The sequence below is a fragment of the Peromyscus maniculatus genome, chromosome 7, assembly GCF_049852395.1.
Source record: "Peromyscus maniculatus bairdii isolate BWxNUB_F1_BW_parent chromosome 7, HU_Pman_BW_mat_3.1, whole genome shotgun sequence".
In the NCBI taxonomy this organism is placed as follows: Eukaryota; Metazoa; Chordata; class Mammalia; order Rodentia; family Cricetidae; genus Peromyscus; species Peromyscus maniculatus.
In genome coordinates, this window is record NC_134858.1 from 39845436 (window position 1) to 39864483 (window position 19048).

General features: G+C 42.3%; 1 protein-coding gene across 5 annotated transcripts in view; it reads right to left on the reverse strand.

Annotated features, from left to right (window-relative positions):
* Arhgef12 (Rho guanine nucleotide exchange factor 12) overlaps positions 1-19048 on the reverse strand; it is a 139559-nt gene that overhangs the window by 69711 nt on the left and 50800 nt on the right. For 2 of the 5 annotated variants that reach the window (XM_042280723.2, XM_042280722.2), the window contains exons 2-4: positions 14048-14071; positions 12581-12666; positions 10552-10608 (exon numbers count right to left, since the gene is read on the reverse strand). The exons of 1 other annotated variant lie outside the window; for it this stretch is intronic. In XM_042280723.2, the coding sequence (XP_042136657.2) occupies positions 10552-10608; positions 12581-12666; positions 14048-14071 (167 nt within the window). The remainder of the gene's footprint in view (positions 1-10551; positions 10609-12580; positions 12667-14047; positions 14072-19048) is intronic. 2 more of the 5 variants (XM_076576065.1, XM_042280724.2) reach the window with 1 other exon arrangement.

A 19048-nucleotide genomic window follows, 5' to 3' on the forward strand; every position in this document is an offset into this window, starting at 1 on the left:
GCATTTCGTAGGAATGAGGACAGGCAGAATGCTCAACCAGAAAATAAAGCTTAACCTTCATTGAAACTCAGCCAGAGTAGTACTGTCTCCATCCCTTGTTCTTGGTTATTATATGAAGGGTTGTTTTGGTTTCTTTTTCCCCACAGCAATCAACTTTTCGGTGCATAAAAAGAACTGGTAAGTATAAGTCTCTATTCACGCACCTATGGAAAAGCATCGCAATGCTCCCTTCTGTACCAGTTTGCAAATGGCTAGAAACCAAGGACAGTCTCCTCTATCTTTGTATTCCTTTTTTAATGTCTGGCATTTAATAGGTGACCAATGACACTAAATGAACCTACATTTTTAAGAAATGAGAATACCTATCTTTAAAATAAATTTGGATAATTTTTAACTGAATTTAAGCTGGGCATCAGCATACCATATAATGCTAGAACTCAAAAGGCTGAACAGAAAGACTGCAAGTTCAAGGCCAGCTTGTGTTAGATAGTGAAGAAACCCTGTCTCCACAACAACACATAGGGTCAAAAAGACGGCTCAGTGGGTAAGGGAGCTTGCTCCAAGCCTGACAACTGAATTCAATCCCTGGAACTCACATGGCAGAAGGAGAGAATGGACTCCAACACGCTATCCTCTGACTTCCACACTCATAGTATGGCTTGTGAAAGTGTGCATGTGCAACACACACTCACTAATTGTTTTTAATGTACTATGGGGGCTGAAGAGATGGCCTGGAGGTAAAGCATGCTTGTTCAATCATGAAGAGCAAAGTTTGAATCCCAGCACCTCTATCACAACCACACATAACTAGTCTCAAGGAGTCCAATACTCTCTTTTAGCCTCTGTGGGCACCCTCACTCACATGTGCATTCGCTCACACAGACACAAACAAAATAAAAACAAATCTTTGAAAAAAAAATAAAAAATTTAAGTCTGAATTTATTTTCCACAAAGGAAATTTAAATACCACTCAACCATTTTTAATAAGAAAAATCATAGCCCTAAAGATTATTCACAGTAGGAAAACAACTTAAGGGCACAGTAATGAATGATCTGCTTGGTAAATTTCCAGCTGTAACAATTTAATTGCCCATCTGTCCCTAACTGATACCTCTACTGACAAGTTTTCTTTCTTTCCTGTCTTGATACTTTACTTCAAAGCTGATCAGCTAGTGTCAGGCTTATTCTCTCAATGAAGTAAAGATGCTCTATCAAATTTACATGAACATTATCCTTTCTCAAGTTGCACTTTGTCATAATAACAAAGAATATGGCCGGGCGGTGGTGGCGCACGCCTTTAATCCCAGCACTCGGGAGGCAGAGCCAGGCGGATCTCTGTGAGTTCGAGGCCAGCCTGGGCTACCAAGTGAGTCCCAGGAAAGGCGCAAAGCTACACAGAGAAACCCTGTCTCGAAAAACCAAAAAAAAAAAAAAAAAAAAAAAAAAAAAAAAAAAAAAAAAAGGCTTTCTGACGTAACAATATAGACACAAAACCAACATAAAACTGCTTTTGGAAGCTGGGCAGTGGTGGTGGTGCACACCTTTAATCCCAGCACTAGGGAAGCAGAGGGAGGCAGATCTCTGCAAGTTCGAGGCCAGCCTGGTCTACAAAGCCAGTTTCAGCTTTGTATAAAAAGGACAGCTACAGCTACACAGAGAAACCCTATCTCAAAAAAACAAAACAAGCAAAAACCTCTTTTTTTTTTGTTTGTTTGCTTGCTTGCTTGTTTTGAGAACAGGTCTTGCTAGGTGGCTCAGGAGGTCAGTTTTGAACTCACTATCTATGGTCCTCCTCTGCTGGGATTACAAGAGCACAGTGCCATGCACATCTAAAACTGCATCTTACTCAACAGGTAACTACCAACGATAGTATTTTGAAAGTGAAAAAAAGCTAAGTCTTTGGAATGCTTTGCAGGGGAAAAAATCGATAAAGGGTCTGAAAATTGCTGAGAAGGTATTGTCAAGTTTTACTATAAATATATTCCTGACAAAGGGTTACAACTGCAGTGCCAGATAGTAAATTTGAAGAAACTGAAGTGTTAAACATGCAAGGCAATAAGCTAAGCCTTTCATACTACATTTGCTTTAGAAAGCATGCATTAGTCTTTCTTCACCTTTGATTCTATTGCATGACCAAACTTCTCTGAGTCTCACCTCCTAAGAATTAGCTGCAGGGAAGGGTGTGGGGCAAACCATGCGCAACCTAATAAAAACAGCTCAGTTTTCAACTGCTGCCAGACATCCGTGTTTTATGAGTAAGACCTCAGATAATCCTTTGATTAAGAAGCTTCTGCATTCTAAATGCACAAAGCTGCCAACACAAGGAACCTCAAGCTCCAAGTACACTGACTTCATTCTCTTAGAAGCCCACCAGAAACAAATCCCTTTTCTAAGTTACATTTTCTTCTCCTTTAAAGTTTTTTGGAAGGGAAGAAAAGAGACAATTAAGATGAGTCTAGATTTTACCATCTATTCTCTCTACTAAAATACATCATCTTGTCTTCAATAATCATTCATTCAAAAACTCACTTCCAGCAAATCAGGCATTATGGGATTTGCAACAATGGTACAGATGCAGCAACTCCACATAAAGCCAGATGCCAGTGTTCAGAAACAACAAATGTAGCTGGGCAATCCTAGAAAAGCATTACGAGGGAGGCAGTATTTTTTTAATTGACAAAATTGTGTGCTATTTTCTTTCTATAATACAATGTTCTGAAGTACATACACATTGCAGAATGGCTAAATGTAGCTAATTAATCAAAGTTTTCCTTCATATGGTTATTATTATTCTGGTAAGAATACTTAATTGACTCTTTTTACAGCTCAAGAATATAGCACATCCTCCTAAGGCATGAGGGACAACAGGTCTCTCAAACTTATTCCTCGTATCTAAGTGCATGATAATGATGCATCAGTGCCTGAACTGAGCCTCAGACCATAGACTGGATAGGAAACTGCAGAAAGAAAACTAAGCACTCAAGACAACAGAAATTGCACTGAGCAAAACAAGAACACCAGGACATACCCCGGAGATGAAGAGCTGGAAGCAGCCTGGTACTCCGAGGTGAAGAGATTAGGGCAGAATGATAAACTGGAATCAGTGTACAGTATACATTAATATTTATCTGTGCTTTCCTAGCAAGTGAATAACCAAGCTCATTATTCTAGTAATATTAATTTGACAAGTCAAAACAGACTATAGAATCAACATGAAATTGAAGTACACAAAGGTACAAATCTAAAGCTGGCCATGGTGGCACAGGCCTTTAATCCCAGCACTTGAGAAGCAGAGGCAGACATATCTGAGTTTGACTCCAAGCCAGGTGTTAGCATTAGGCATCTGTAGTGGCCCGTCCTTAGAGTCCTGACAGGATACATCCTCAGCTGCAGCCACTAAGAGCACCCGCTGTGCACATTCGATACCTTTCCTTATAAAAGGCGGGCCTTGCCCACCTCCTGTCTCTTTCTCTTCCTTCTCTCTTGTCCCCAGGGACCGTTTTCTGCCCCTTCACTCCCCTCCCCTCAGCAAACCTCCCATGTGGGCCCTGTTGTACAGTGTGACTCCTTCGTGCCACTTTTAAAATACAACATTTGGTGCTGTGACTCGACAGGCTCTCCTGGCAGTCGGAGGGGTGCCTGCCACAGCCCGACTTTCCCAGCTAGTGGAGCCTTGGGACTCTCCATCCAACACTGACAATTGGTAAGCCCCCCCCCCTTCTTCACTTCAGGCCATTTCCCACGAGTGAGGCTTCATTTCTCAAGCGCAGTCCTCTCCTCGCCTGCTGGCTTCTCTCGAAGTCCTGGTACCAGGCGACTGTCTCTCTCTTGGGCCCATCAGCCCCTGATTTTTGGATGATGACCACCGAGCAGCCTGTGCCTCCTCATCGGTCCTCACTGAATTTCTGAGACGCTAGACATTCCAGCCCTAGGACCTTCTCTACCTCACTCATGGAAAATGGGCCTACCACCATATCTACCACCCCACTTAAGGGCTAAACTTAACTACCTTTGCCCCAATACCCCTTAGATATCCATTCAAATGGCTGCTTACAGGCACCTCATATCCTGGCATTTCACAGGACCTTTGCAACTTCTGCCAGCAAAGGATAATTTTTTCTTATCTTCACTCTAAGCCCTCCCTCTGTTCTTCCCTTCTGTTCCCAACTCATCTCCTGATAGCTATGGAACCTGTTAAGCTGCATTTCCTCTTTCATTAAGTGAACTCTCTCAAATAGATTAAAAAAAAAAAAAAAACCTGGGGTCTTATACATCTAACTCTGCTTAAAGAACCCGTGTTGGTTTCTGGAGCGGCGGCGGCGGCGGCGGCGGCGGCGGCGGCGGCAGTCCACCTCTGCTGTCAAAGCAGTGACATCATGACCGCCGCCAGGTCCCTTTCCCCGCCAGCTATGCGACATGTGCATCCTTGAAAAGTGCCACCAGGCAGAGCTCACTCCCTAGGTCTCCTCTCTTGCCTCTTATTCCTCTCTGTGTCTCTCTTTGCCTCTAACTCCCTCTCTTGCCTCTTCTTTTCTCTCTCGCGTCTCTTCCTCTTGCCTGCCTGCCTGCCTCTCTCGAGTCCCCACTCTGACGCGGCCCTTCATTCTTTCACTTTCGGCTCTCCCCCTCTCAATAAACCTCTGCACTAACTCTGTTGGGTGTGGCATGTGTGCTTAGTGGTATACCTTGGCAGCGTCCACCAAAGGTACCCACTGAACGCTAGGACCTTCACCACCTGCTCCACCCGCAGCTGATCTATTCTCTTCCACCTACAACAAATCTGCTTTCTCATTCACGACAGCTTTGCCTTCCATTCAATACCAACAACTGGGTCTCTGGTGGGGCCACCCGCCTCTGACCATTCTCCTAGATGTGAGGTTTCATTTCTCGAGCACAGTTCTCTCCTTGCCTTCTGGCTTTTCTTGAAGTCCTGGTACCAGGCGACTGTGTCTCTCTCGGGCTCTTAGCCCTCGGCCCCTGTTCTTGTGTGACAACATACTGAACATCTTGTGCCCGCTTAATCTGATCCTCCCTGGATCCCTGGAACACCAGAACCTTCAGGCCTTTGGCTCTTCTTCTCTGCACCTCATCCTTTCGAACTGCCTCCTCATGTACCTCCTTGCCCCATTAAGATGTCTTTTGGAGACTCACTGACCATTCTTTGGACCAGGCAGTTGGGGAACAAGAAAGAATTCTCCACTTTCTTTTCTTTGCTCCAAGACCTGCTTGTGTCTGTCTGCTCTCCTCTCTAAATATCCTGTCTGTTTGCTGCAACATGTGAATCAGAGATGGAGAAGCCAGCTTTCTCTTGCACAACACACACCGGTTCTCCCTTTCTATTTACTCAACTCCTGTTGAATTCTTATGTGTATGTGCAGCAATCACGTGGCTCTCCTTCATCTTGGCTGGTAACCTCATCATGATTTCTCGTGAGCTCCAGAGAGTCTACTTGGATCTACCTCTAACAGCATCTTGCCAGGTCCAAGAGGTGCCAGACGGTTCCACAGAGCCTGGACAGTGAAGTGAAACAGCCAGCTACCCCAGGATGTGGCCAGCACCCTAGTTTTCTCAGTTGCCCCAAAGATGATCAATACCCCCCAGGCCAGCAGGAAGCAATCTCGAGAACATGGTGCCCTCATCCCGCCTCACCTGCTACCCCTTTCTAACACCTCATCTTTTTATAATAAACAAAAGGGAGGAATGTTAGCATTTAGGCATCTGTACTGGCCTGTCCTTAGGGTCCTGAAAGGATATACCTCAGCTGCAGCCACTAAAAATACCCCGTGTGTGCATTTGCTAAGTTTCCTTATAAAAGGAGGGCCTTGCCCACCTCCCACCCCTCTCTTCCTTCATTTTCATCCCCAGGGACCTGTCTCTGCCCCCTTCTCTGCCCCTTCACTCCCCTTCCCTCCCCTCAATAAATTTCCCATGTGGGCCCTGTTATATGGTGTGATTCTTTCTTGCCGCTTTTAAAATATAACACCGGATCTATAGAGTGAGTTCCAGGACAGCCAGGGCTACACAGAGAAACCTGGCCTCAAAACAAAATCCAAAGTTATCTTTAATCTAATCACTTGGGAGGAGGAAGTAGGAAGTTAAGGAATTCAAAGTCAGCCTTAGCTACCTCCAGAGTTTGAAGGCAGCCTAGATTACATGAGACCCTCTGCTAGGGAGGGAGGAAGGGAGAGAGGAAGAGAGGGAGGGAGGGAGGGAGGGAGGGAGGGAGGGAGGGAGGGAGGGAGGGAGGGAGGGAGGGAGGGAGGAAGGAAGGAAGGAAGGAAGGAAGGAAGGAAGGAAGGAAGGAAGGAAGGAAGGAAGGAAGGAAGGAAGGAAGGAAGGAAGGAAACTACAAGCAAGGCTTGTTGATATCTGTCTGTTATCCCAGCACTGGATACAGAGAAAAGAAGACTGTAAATTCTAGACCAGCCTGGGCTACATAACAAGACCTGATCTCAGAACACAACAAGGGGCTGGGACAGCTGAGTGCCTGCAGTGCAAACATGGGTAACACCAACATGAAAGCTGAACCTGTGTTCATCACTAGGGTGCACATCAGTCATCCCAGTGCTGAGGGACAGTCAGGAGGATCCATAGGGCTTGCTGAGCCAACCAGTCTAGCTGAGCTGGTGAGCTCCAGGTTCAGTGAGACCATGTCTCACAAAACTAAGGTAAAAAAACAATCAAAGAAAACACCCAACATCCACATGTGTGTGTGCGCTCTCTCTCTCTCTCTCTCTCTCTCTCTCTCTCTCTCTCTCTCTCTCTCTCTCTCTCTCTCACACACACACACACACACACACACACACACACAGACACAAACACATGCAACATACACACAGCACAGACACAAACACATGCACACACACACAGGATCATGGGTACAAATACAACATGCACACACAGAAGCATAGGCACATACAGACATACACACACATACAAAAACCTGTAGGGTTAAAGTGAGCTGCCAATCAAATAAACAGATAACTCAAAGAGAAAAGAATCAGATCAAAGAAATGTTATAGAAAGCAAGAAAGAGTATCTGCATTGCTGAGCAGTTCAGAGGAGGTGTGAATGCAGACAATGTTAACAGTTCTCAAGCAAGATACTGATTTACCTTTAAGATAATGTGAGTTCAGAAGCCAGATTTCAAGTAAGAAGAGAAAAGAGTAAAAGAATGAGTTATGAGAACACAGAAGGCTCATGTAGAATGTTCTTTGCAAAGCTGAAGGACAGAGAAAATAAAAAGTTGGTGGGAGCAAGAATCAAACCAAGAGCTCTCCTTTTAAAGATGAGAAACTTGAATGAGAGAAAGGCATGATATTTAAAAATTATTCTCTGAAATACACAAACCATATGCAAGTAAAGGTTGATCATTCCTAATCCAAAAATTTGAATTCTAAAATATTCCAAAATCTGAAACATCTTGAATGCCAGTATGATGTCACAGTGGAAAGCTCCACTTAACTACACATGATAAACCTCAACCAGACCATTCAAAATTACTAAAAATATTACCTTCAGAATATATATTGTATGAAATATGAGCAAAGTTTATGTCAGGACTCCATCCCTACAAATCCACTGTATATATGCAAATATTTCAAAATCCAATCATATCTGGTCTCAAGCATTCCAGGTAAGGGATACCTGTGCTCAAAGTTTGCTTCTAGTATGGTCTAAATGTTCATCTCCCCTCAAAATCTATGTTGCTGCCCTGCTTCCCAATGTGATAACATCTGCAGGAGGGCCTTTGAAGGCAGGCAGAGTTAGAGGAGATGGTGAGGGTGAGACTCTTGTGACAGAGTGAGAAGGGACCCCAGAATCTCAGTCTCTCTCCAAAAGGCCCATGTGAAGGGAGAATAAGAAAGCAGCCATCTGCAACCTCACCAGCCTACAGGAGCACTTATGAATCAAACTTCCAGATTCTAGAACTCCCAGAAAATAAATTTTCTGTTCTCTAAGCCACACAGACTATGGTATTTTGCTATGGCAGCCTAAGTGTGCTAAGATGGCTTTTAAGAGACATTGATTTATTCTTACACAGATTCCCACAAAGTTCTTCATTACAATACTAGAGATATGCCCATAATCCCAATACTCAGGAAGTTGTGTTGAGTTTAAGACCAGGCAGAGTCATACAGCAAGACTCTATCTCACAGCAACAACAACCTAAACATGGTGGTGGATACCTGTAAGACCAGCACTCAAGAGGTGGATGCAGAGATCAGGAATTGAAGGCCATATAGGGCTATATGAGCACCTGTCTCCAAAAAAAACTACATACAATAGAAAATGAGCATATTAAAATTACAGTTCAAGCCGGGCGGTGGTGGCGCACGCCTTTAATCCCAGCACTCGGGAGGCAGAGCCAGGCGGATCTCTGTGAGTTCGAGGCCAGCCTGGGCTACCAAGTGAGTCCCAGGAAAGGCGCAAAGCTACACAGAGAAACCCTGTCTCGAAAAACCAAAAAAAAAAAAAAAAAAAAAAAAAATTACAGTTCAGAAAATATATCCATACACATGCAATAGACTCCAAAAGGTACAGGAGACAAATGGAATGTTGACCAGACTGCACTCAAGTTTTACAAAGTTTGCTGTCCTCTTCAAATGGGCAAAGTCAATCTAACCCTCAAAGCAGCTCTAAGAATGGCAAAGTGAGTTGAAATTATGAGTGACATCTGTACTGAGTACCAACTAAAGAATTTTATCCCAAGAGAAGAGAATGTACACTCTCCACAGGTTGAAGTGGGCCTATAACAAGACCGTCACTGAGCGGAATGTCCCTGGTTGCTAGGACTCTACTCAGTCATATCCTATTTCCAAACTTTCCTTGCCTCCCTAGCGTGCACTCGTCACCTAACCTAACTGCACAGTGTAAAGTAGCCTCTCCACACACCATGTTCACAATGAGAAAGACTAACATTCGCATGCTAGCTGTCTTAATTAACTCATCCCTCTAATGAGTGTTTATTGAGGAGTCACAGTTCAAGTCCTCCAACAACAATCAAAAAAAGGAATTTCAAGGGTTCTCGAGGGACAAATGCACTAAGAGGCCACACCCTACTTCCTGAGCACCACTTAAAATGCTTCTGTTCTACTGAGCCAATGGCATGTCTGGACTAGTATAAAACTCTTATCACTCGAAGAAAATTATTAGTACAGTATTTTGTCAGACTCCTAAATCATTAGTCCTCATCCAACATGAACAAGCTCCTACACACACACAAAGATCTGGAAAAATGGTGAACCACAACACTGAAAAGGCTTCTGGGGAGAATGGAGACACACACATAATGTTCACATTCCTCAGCAAAGAAAAACTGCAGGAATAGCCTTGCTTACAACAGAAACACAGAATATTAAAAACTACTTTGGAGGAAAGAAAAGCATAAACTTAATGTGCCACAAGGCCTACACAACACAACAGAGAAAACCCAACATAAAGTACTAACTGCTTCAGAACCAAACACTAAGGCTTCATGGCACTAAGTCATATATGCCAGCAGGCATCAATTGCCAAATGTTCTCAAGGAAGTATGGACAATTAATTCCATACATTTTTCTCCTCATATAGGGCCAAGTAAGAAACAAACACACCTGAGCAAACTTCCACTCGACAGACTTTGGCTCTGTTAGAGAAAACTTCATCTGCTTAGTTTTTCAATGATGATTTTTAGAGTAGCTTAACTAGGTAGCAGGTGCTGAGGCACGGCACAGCACTCAGGAAGCTGAGGCAGGAGGACACTGCAAGTTTGAGGTCAGCTGAACTACAAAGTGTGCTCCAGGACAGCCTGGGGCTCCACAGTAAAACTCTGCTCCAAAAAGCTTAAATATCAAAGAGGAAAAATCTACATGAACTCCATAATAGTTTGTTGTATTTAGGAGAGCAGGACAGAGTCTGGAAATACTCGGATTCTCATTGTGTGTTTGCTCATCATTCAGGTTAAACTTACTCTTTATAAAAGGTTATTTTTTAAAGGTATTTTGAAGTTTTCCTACTCAGGGTAAGTTTCAGGGAAAATTCTAGAAGGCACAAATGTTTTAAGCCTGAAAATAAAACACTAAAAGTTTTTGCAATTAGGGATACATTTTACAAGAATGACTTTTCCAGGTAATAAACCAATTAAAAATTATAAATAAAAGATAAACCAAAAACTTCAAAGAACTGCTAACACATGTAAATGATATCAGAACTCTTCTTATAGGAAATGACTGAGCTGCTTAAGTTCTACATAATTCAAAACCTGTGAATGAGACCAGAAGAGACTGGCAATAATTCAAAACCCATCAGTGTTATTCAGAGGCACCTGACCCCATTTTCCTAAGATAAACAAGGAGGAAATGGGTAACATGGCCTATCCTCAACCTATCATGTTAGTTTCTAGTCATCTTAAGCTTCCACATCACAGCCACATCAAACCCCAGGCTCCCTTTCCCTGCAGAAGATCATGCCATGCAGAGCAGACAAGAAAGGCTGCAGTTACCAAAACAAAATGCGACAGCATGGAGCAAGCTGCAAAGGTGCAAGGCCGCATGAGCTACATCAGCTTACCATAGATCTCGGATCTACTCTCCTCTGAACTAGACTTTGTCTTCTTGGAGGAGCTATCTGCACAAGAGCGGGAGAAAAGGAGAGATATAGAAAATATGGAGACCAATGTAAGGGGGAAATTCATGGGGGATAAAAGAACGAGTCATGATCAAGTTAAATCGTGCAAACATGAAGTATGAACATCACAGATGATAGCACTTAGAATAGTCAGTCATGAACAGCACAGGTAATGACATATTACAGATTATGGAAGAAAAGACAGTGAATAAAAATACAAACAAAACAACACATGAATAGTCTACACAATGTATCATCTGGTAATTGTAGAGATGAAAAAAGCACTTAAAGCTATACTCGGCTCACCATGAAGTATGGTACCTCTTTGAGATCTGTCTTTGGAAATGGGTACCTCACAGATAAGCGTACAGAATATGTCTAACAAGACTAAAAGGATTATGGCATTTTCAAGAACATAGGGAAGAAACTTGTGACCATTACTAAAGACAGCAACTAGCTACAGAAATAACTAGAAGCCTCTGAGCCCCTGACCTGGAACCTGGGCATCAGAAGTGCAGAGCTTTCATGGAGATCTCTGACATGTTACTACTCCCACCACCAAAGCCACCTAAACTAACTGTTCATTTCTTTACTACTAACCAAGATGCAAAGCAAATTATTCATTACTTACTTCTTAGTTTTCCCTTCTTAGATAAATGCTTACAATATTTTTTCAAAATTAAGAAAACTATCCTAAAACATATGAAACATTTCAATTATTCACACCAAACATTAACATTCTATTAAATATTTGAAATTGTATTTCTAAGTTTAAAAAAAAATATGTTTGTTTTTTTTGAGACAGGATTTCTCTGTGTGGAACTTGCTTTGTAGACCAGGCTGGCCTCAAATTCAGAGATCCACCTGCCTCTACCTCCCAAGTGCTGAGATTAAATGTATGTGACACAGGCCTGGCGACAGTCAAGTTCTTTAAGAAACATATTTATACATCTCATACTGGTGTATTGTTAATCTTCTGCCACAGGGACACACAACTAAATAAAATACATGCTGAAAGAATATGTAAATTTTAAATAGAAAAAGCAAACACAGATTACATGGAAAAAGGAAACAGCAGCAGAATTCAACCTTGTGCATAACATTAAGAATATAAATTATGCTGGCTGACATGAAAATTCTAGGAAAAGTCAGCATGATGGAGGCTGCGAGACAACTAAGTTCAGAACACTTGAGGAAAGGTAAGGATTTCTGCTAGGTACCGTGGCACGTGACTAGAATCCCAGCACTTGAGAGGCTGAAGCAGGATCATAAATTTAAGGCCAGCCTGACCTACAGAAGACTCTGTCTCAAAAAGCAAAAAGATCACAAGCCAAGTGGTGGTGACTAATGCCTTTATGCAGTATGCCTTTAATCCCAGCACTCAAGGCAGGTGAGGTGGATCTCTGAGTTCGAGGCCAGCCTAATCTACAGAGCAAGTTCCAGAACAGTCAGAGATACACAAAGAAACCCTTTCTCAAAAAACAAAAACAAACACATGCCCAAAAAAATGGTGGGTAGGGAAGATGAAAAAAAGGCATTTCTGTTCATTTGCTTATTCACAACGTGGTAATTATAAATTTTTCATTGCACTCCAGCTAATTAATTAATTCACAACAATCACACCTGAGTTGTAAGTGAACGCACAAGTTCCCAGTGGTTAATATCCTTCATTTTATGGCACACTAGTACTTACACCATTCTAAGACCTCAGTGTACCCTCATTCTCTAATCGTGACATCTCTGTTTCTATCACTAACATAATTCCTACAACGGTGCTTCCAATATGGCGTCTACAATGCTGAGTTCAACATGCATTCATTCATTCCTGCTGACTGCAGCAATATTATACAAGTGCAGGGTATGACTGAGGGGTAGGAATAGCCACACCTGAGTGCTTCAATTCACTTAAGTTGTATGATTCTGAATTTCACTATTCTCAAAACATTCTTCAGAAAAACAAGAGTATTTTTACCTGTGGGGTCAAAATCATGTGATGTACTGCGTTCAACTTTCTGTTTCTTATCTGTTGGTGACTCTCGGTTCAAAATACTTCCATGCCTAAGTTAAAACAATCAAATATTTACTGTAAAATAAAGCATAATAATAAAACTTCATGTAAAAATTATACAAACATATCTTTTTATGGGGTGTTTGTATTGTGCACGTGTGTGCGTGCGTGCGTGCGTGCGTGTTTATATGCACATGTGTATGCAGGCACCCATGAAGGTCAGAAAGAGAATTTGAAGTCCTTTGCAATTAGTGTTACAGGAGATTGTGAGCTGCCCAATGTGGGGGATGGAGACCAAACTCTGGTCCTCTACAAGAGCAGCAAGCCTGATTAACCACTGAGCTAGCTTCCCGGGCCCCAAAGAAAAAAACTAGGAACTAAGTTTGTCTGACATAGCACAGGCCTCTATATTTTTCAAAGAGTTTAAAATTCAATTTACACAGTCTATTTTCTTGGTTATAAAAGGTCCTCAAGTAGTAAAAGTAGTACTTATTATTAAAGTTAATTTTATTCTTAAAAATAACTGCCTATAGTTTACTGATTTTTACAGTTCCATGTAACAGTCAGAAAACAGCGCCTCAAGGAACTCAACACATTCCCTGACATTATACATAGTCTAGTCAAGCTGAAATCACTCTAGAAATGTAACAAATGTAAAAACAATATATTAAAAACAAAACTACATTAGGAACGGTTCACTTCAACCCTGCCTTCATAAACTTGAAGCCTTAGCCACTGCCTTTGGGTCCAAGATGACATCAGAATTATTGTTTTTATTACAACTTAGCCAACTGCAAGCATCAGATGATGGTTTGGTGATTAAAAAAGAAGAAAAATAGTAGCCTATGGTACACATGCTTCTGGTTAACTGAAAGGTTGGATTCACTAGGCATGGTATGTTACCATTACTTTAAATAAGATCTATGATAATTTAGGTGAGAGAACAAAAGATGCTGGGGAGTCTCAAGATGTGTGCGGCAGACACAGGCACAGACAACTCCGAGTAGTTTCAGTATTTTTCTGTTATTGTCCTAAAACAGTGCCAAAGTTCATTAAAGGAAGTCACAGGCACTCGAGTGACAACACATACCCAAACTAGCAATCCATTTTCACCTCCCCAAGCAACTCACAATTCAAAACAGTCACAAGTTTTAAAATTCAATTTCTTCATAGGGAGTGACCTTAAAGTGTCAATTTGAATAAACTTTTAAAATGCTTACATTAAAAACATTGGAAATATTATCAAAACAAGGCTGTGTTCCAGAAAAAATATGCAACACCTGTTGTATTTGAAATCTGTGAGGCATTATGAAAGTTTGTACTACTTAAATCCATGCTCTCAAAAACCACAAAAATCCCCATAATTTCAAAGGAATGCTTCTAATTAAAGTCTAACTCCAACCTCTGTATAAAAGTAACTGAACAACTTACCTTATAGGTTTTTTGAGGGGAAACCTGAAACAGAGGGAAAACAAGAACAAATATTGGTCATTACTTGTAAGAGTGTTATTACAGCTACTGACTATGCGAAATCAGAATGCATTACAATCTTACGCTAACTTTCCCAAAACAAGACAACAATGGGGTCAGAGGGCCCACTGCATTTTTCAACCTGTTCTTTAAATCTCATTCTCATTTATTTTTAGCTTTCATAACAGAAACTCTGAAAAAAAAAATACCTTTGGAGTATTATCAGCTACTAAAAATATGTTCCTCAAGTAGAAAACAAAGGGTATGGTTTGCTTTGCTTTGTTCTTCTGGGGTTCTGAAGCTCAAAGAACCAAGGCGTTTTCCCCGGTTGTCTTTTTTAAGAAGTATTACAGCTGGACGTGGCGGCACAAGCCTTCAGCTTGGGAGGTAGAGCCAGGATGGTTCCAAGTACAAAGCTAGTGTCAACCACATAACAAGTCCTGGGCCAGCCTGGGCTACAGAGTAAAGTCCTGTCTTAAGAAGAGGGCAGGGGTTGATTATTCTGTTTGTTTGTTTTCTTTGGGGGTGGGGGGAGTTGAGACAGGGTCTCCTTACACAACCCAGGCTGTCCTCAAACCCATGATTGTTCTGCTTTGGCCTCCATCGCATTGGGATAAGAGGCCTACACTACCTCCCTAGCCAGAGAGGCTTCTTGGTGAGAATTAGATGCTATTTGAATAACTGCAATCCACTCATCATAGAGGCAGTTTCGTTTCCAAACAAACCCTATAGACAAGTTTAATGACAAAGTCACTTTACCTCTTATTCAAATCAAACTGATCCACAGAAAAAGTGAAAGCATCTACAACCTCCATGCATGTAACATACATGACATGTTAACATAAAAGACAATGATACATGGAAAGGGATTCCGGAACAGGAGGACACTGTTCTAGAAAAGAGGTAATCCCAAAAGGACAACACAATCAACACAGTGTTCCTGTGTCACCTGATAATCCTTCTATGAGAAGGAGAGACTGGGAATAGGCTCTTTCTTATTTATCAAAGAATATCAATTGGCAGGGAAGGACTTTCAGCTGAGTGCCTACTAAGGATAACACACCTGCAGTCTATCAACCAAAGGAAACGCTTGGGTTCTTTGAGCTACAGAACTCCAGAAGATCAAAACAAAGCAAAACTTACCCTTTGTTTTCTACTATCAACTGTGGCCACTGCCTAGAATACTATAAAAACTCCCACTCCCAAGCAGTGATGCATACTGCCAGGACCTGCAACATCCAGGGGGTTCTGGCAAAGAAGTCTAGAATTTTTTCCCAGACAGCATGGCCATTAACAAGTTTCCTGGGATGTTTTCTCTTACAAGAAAATGGGAAAGAATGGAGGGGACAGGAATGGACTGAGAAGCAGAAGAAAAGGAGCACAGGGCAACACCCACCTCACTGTCCACTTACTATATTCACAAAGTACAGAGAAACACAACCTTTAAAATCACAACCATTTTTCTCTAATCACTAAATTCTATTTTAAAGCAAAGATGGCAGGTGGTTCTCTGTTCTTTTCGAAAATGGGCTGAGCAAACCATGACAGCAAGACAGCAAGCAGCACTCCAGCATGGCCTCTGCATCAGCTTCTGCCTCCACGCCCTGTTTGACTTCCTGTCCTGACTATTCTTGGGGATAGACTGTGATGGAGAACTGTAAGCTGAAACAAACTCTTCCTCTCCAAGTTGTTTATGGCCATGATGTTTCATCACAGCAACAGAAACCCTAAATAAGACAATGGGTTTATCTTAACTGTTCTCACTAAGAGTCACAGGGGAAGGAACCTTTATTTCTAAAGTCTTAGGAGATGGAAAAGCAGTTCATTTACTCACTTTCAAGTCACAGAGCACTGAGAGAGATCTCCACCCATCTGGTGCTGCGCTTAGCTTGCACTTACTACTTAAATACCCAGACGTTTAACTGCACCATCCCTACATAAGCTCAAAAGACAGACTTGACCAAAACTCCCAGAAAAGGAACACAGGGAGCCAAGAATTACAAGCTTAGTTCCTATGTGCTCTAAAGATGTTTGCAATTTCCTGGTATTACACCAATATGCATCTACCTATGTCTTACAGAGAAATAAAAACCTCATGCACTTTGTAGGTAAAACCCTAATGGCATAAAGATTGTACAGATACCATGTTTTATACTTACATTTTTAAAATTACAACAGAAACATATTATGGATAAGACTTTTGCTTACATACCCTCCAATTTTGTTATACCTTAGCTGATTAAGTATATTTTTATACATTCATGAAATTTAAGAGGCTATATGAACATAAAAGATATCATCACAATTAAACGTGGGGGGTGCACGCACACAATTGTATGTCTGTGCACAGAGCTCAGAGGACATCAGGTGTCCTGCTCTATGACTCAGCCTTATTCCTTTGAGACAGGGTCTTTCATAGAACCTGGAACTAAGCTGGCAGCCACCAAGCCCCCCAGTAATAATTCCTGTCTCTGCCCCCCACCAAATACAATGCTAGGGATACAGGCATGTTGGCTGTTGCTTGGATCTTGGTTGCTAGGATCTGAACTCAGAGCACTCTTAATATTGAACCATCTCTTCGGCTCAATTACATCTTTTACAATTCCCAAGTCCATAGAAATCACTTTATTATCTTCTTTTAAGGAAAATATTTTTATTAAAATACATTTATTAGAAATATATATATTAACCACCATCCCCCATTACCACCTGAGGCAGGTGGGAGAGCTAGCCCTGAGGTCACAAGAGCAGTAGAGCTGTCCCTGCCCCCCACCAGCTGCAACACAGGGTGCAGAGCAGGCAACCCCATTGACAGAGTGGGGAGCACAATAGAGGCAACCCCATTGACAGAGGTGTGGGTGAGCCAGCCCCGAAGTTGTGAGCATGGGAGAGCTGCCCCCATTACTCATCTGTCATGTGGCAGCATGGGGGCAGGGCGGGAATTCCCCCCTCCGGCTCTGCCCATCAATGTCTGAGGCAGATGGGAGAGCTGGCCCTGAAGTCTTAAGAGTGGGAGAGCTGTTCCTGCCCCTCATCAGCTACCGCACTCGGAGAGGCCCCAACGCCATGCCTGAGCAATACAGCAGAGCTGGCCCTAAAGGTGTAGGTGTGGCAGAACCAACCCTGGGTACATGAAAGCAGGAGAACTGGCCCAACCCCCTGCTCATCGCTGGCAAGGGGTGAACTAGCCAGGGCAATGCAGGAGAGCTCACCCGGGTGGTGAGGACAAAGCAGAGCTGGCAGGCCAGGGTTATGTGTTGGCCCAGCCCAACATCCACCCCATCTGTGATCTGCTGGAATACATGAAGGGATTGGCCCTGCAGACCTAAAGCTGCAGAATTTCCACAACACAGAGCAACAGCAGGATAATCAAGAGGAGTCCCAGTGAGGGCCCAGTATCAACAGTGTAGCAGAAACCAGAGGCCTCGAACCAGATCAATGATTCTTTGCAATAAACACTTGCAAGTAAAGACATATGGACAAAAGGGTTTACTACATGACTCACTGTGTCACACTACAGTTTCCATGATGAAATTGAGCTTTCCTTTTATTTCTCTCAAGTTTTATTTTATTTTGGAAGGGAGGTTGCAAAGGCAGAGGGTGGATATGAACAGATAGGACAGGGAAATGAATGGAATGGAAATGTATGATGTGTAAAACACAAAGAATAAATAAGAAAGTTTAAAAGAAGAAATATATATAAAGGAAACACTAAAAGAAGTGGTTGGTTTTGTACTAAAGAGGTTTGTCTTTGAATCTAGTGTCAAATGTTAACAAGCTCTCAGTCAGAATTAACTACTATGTCACAAAACCATGCTTTTCTATGAAACTGCAATGTCTCAAACTTTCAAACTATCATATGTGGGAGGGATCCTCTAATTTTATGGAAAAAGGTAAAAAATTAGCATCGTACGTGCCATTTCATACTTAACTTCTATAAAGTTGTTTGTTTTTAATTTCATGTGTATTTGTGTATGAAGAGGAAGAGAGGGACAGAGGGTGTGTGTGTGTGTGTGTGTGTGTGTGTGTGTGCATGTACACACGTCTAGAGTTAGCTTTGGGTATCTCAATCATTCTCCATGCCCAGAGTTAGCTCTGAGTATCTCAATCATTCTCCATTTACTGAGACAGAGTCTCTCTCTCACTAAACCCAGAGTTCCCCAGTTCTGAGGGAGACTGGCTCCCTCTTGTTCCCCCAGGGTACTCTTGAGCAGGGAGAAATGAGGAATTTGTAGATAGAAGTATAGAGAGAGGGACAGACAGAAAACGCAGGACAGCCTCAGGAGGCTATCAAACCCACCAGCCCCTTCTGTCTCTACTAAAGGGCTTTTTAAAGGAATGCCAAGGGGCGAAACAAAAGACCTCTCCCAGCACAGCCAAGTGCAGACCATCCCAAATACCTGGTGACCTTGCACGTGGTCTAGCCATCCCCTAAAGGAGCCCTGCTGTGTAAAGCAAGCTCAGCTCTCACTAGAAAATCTTTGTGGACTCCCCCACAGTTCCAGCTAGTCTTGCTGACTATCTTGACCTGGCAATTGGTTCCAGTCCTTCTCCTCGCACCAGCTGTTGTCCCAGATGTGTTTGGTTCTGTTTTACCCTCAACAGAGGAATTCTAACTGGAGGAGGGCAACTTAAAAACACACAGTATACTAGAATATACTGTTATCAGTTAATAATGACCCACTACACAGCACTGAATTGGAAGCATGCCGGAGAAAGGTACTTTAACAATTCCAATATTCCTCTTGCAGCACCCCAGAACTTCAAAGTGCTGTTTGACAAAACTTAGTTCACCAGGCAAGTCTCGAGCCTCTTATCCCAACACTGGAGAGGCTGAGGCAGAAGGATTTACTGCACTTTTAAGGCCAGCCTAGACTACTACACAGTGAGTTCTCAGCCAACTTAGGCTACAGAGTGAGATCCTATCTCAAAGCAACAAAAAACAAAACTCATTTGAAATTC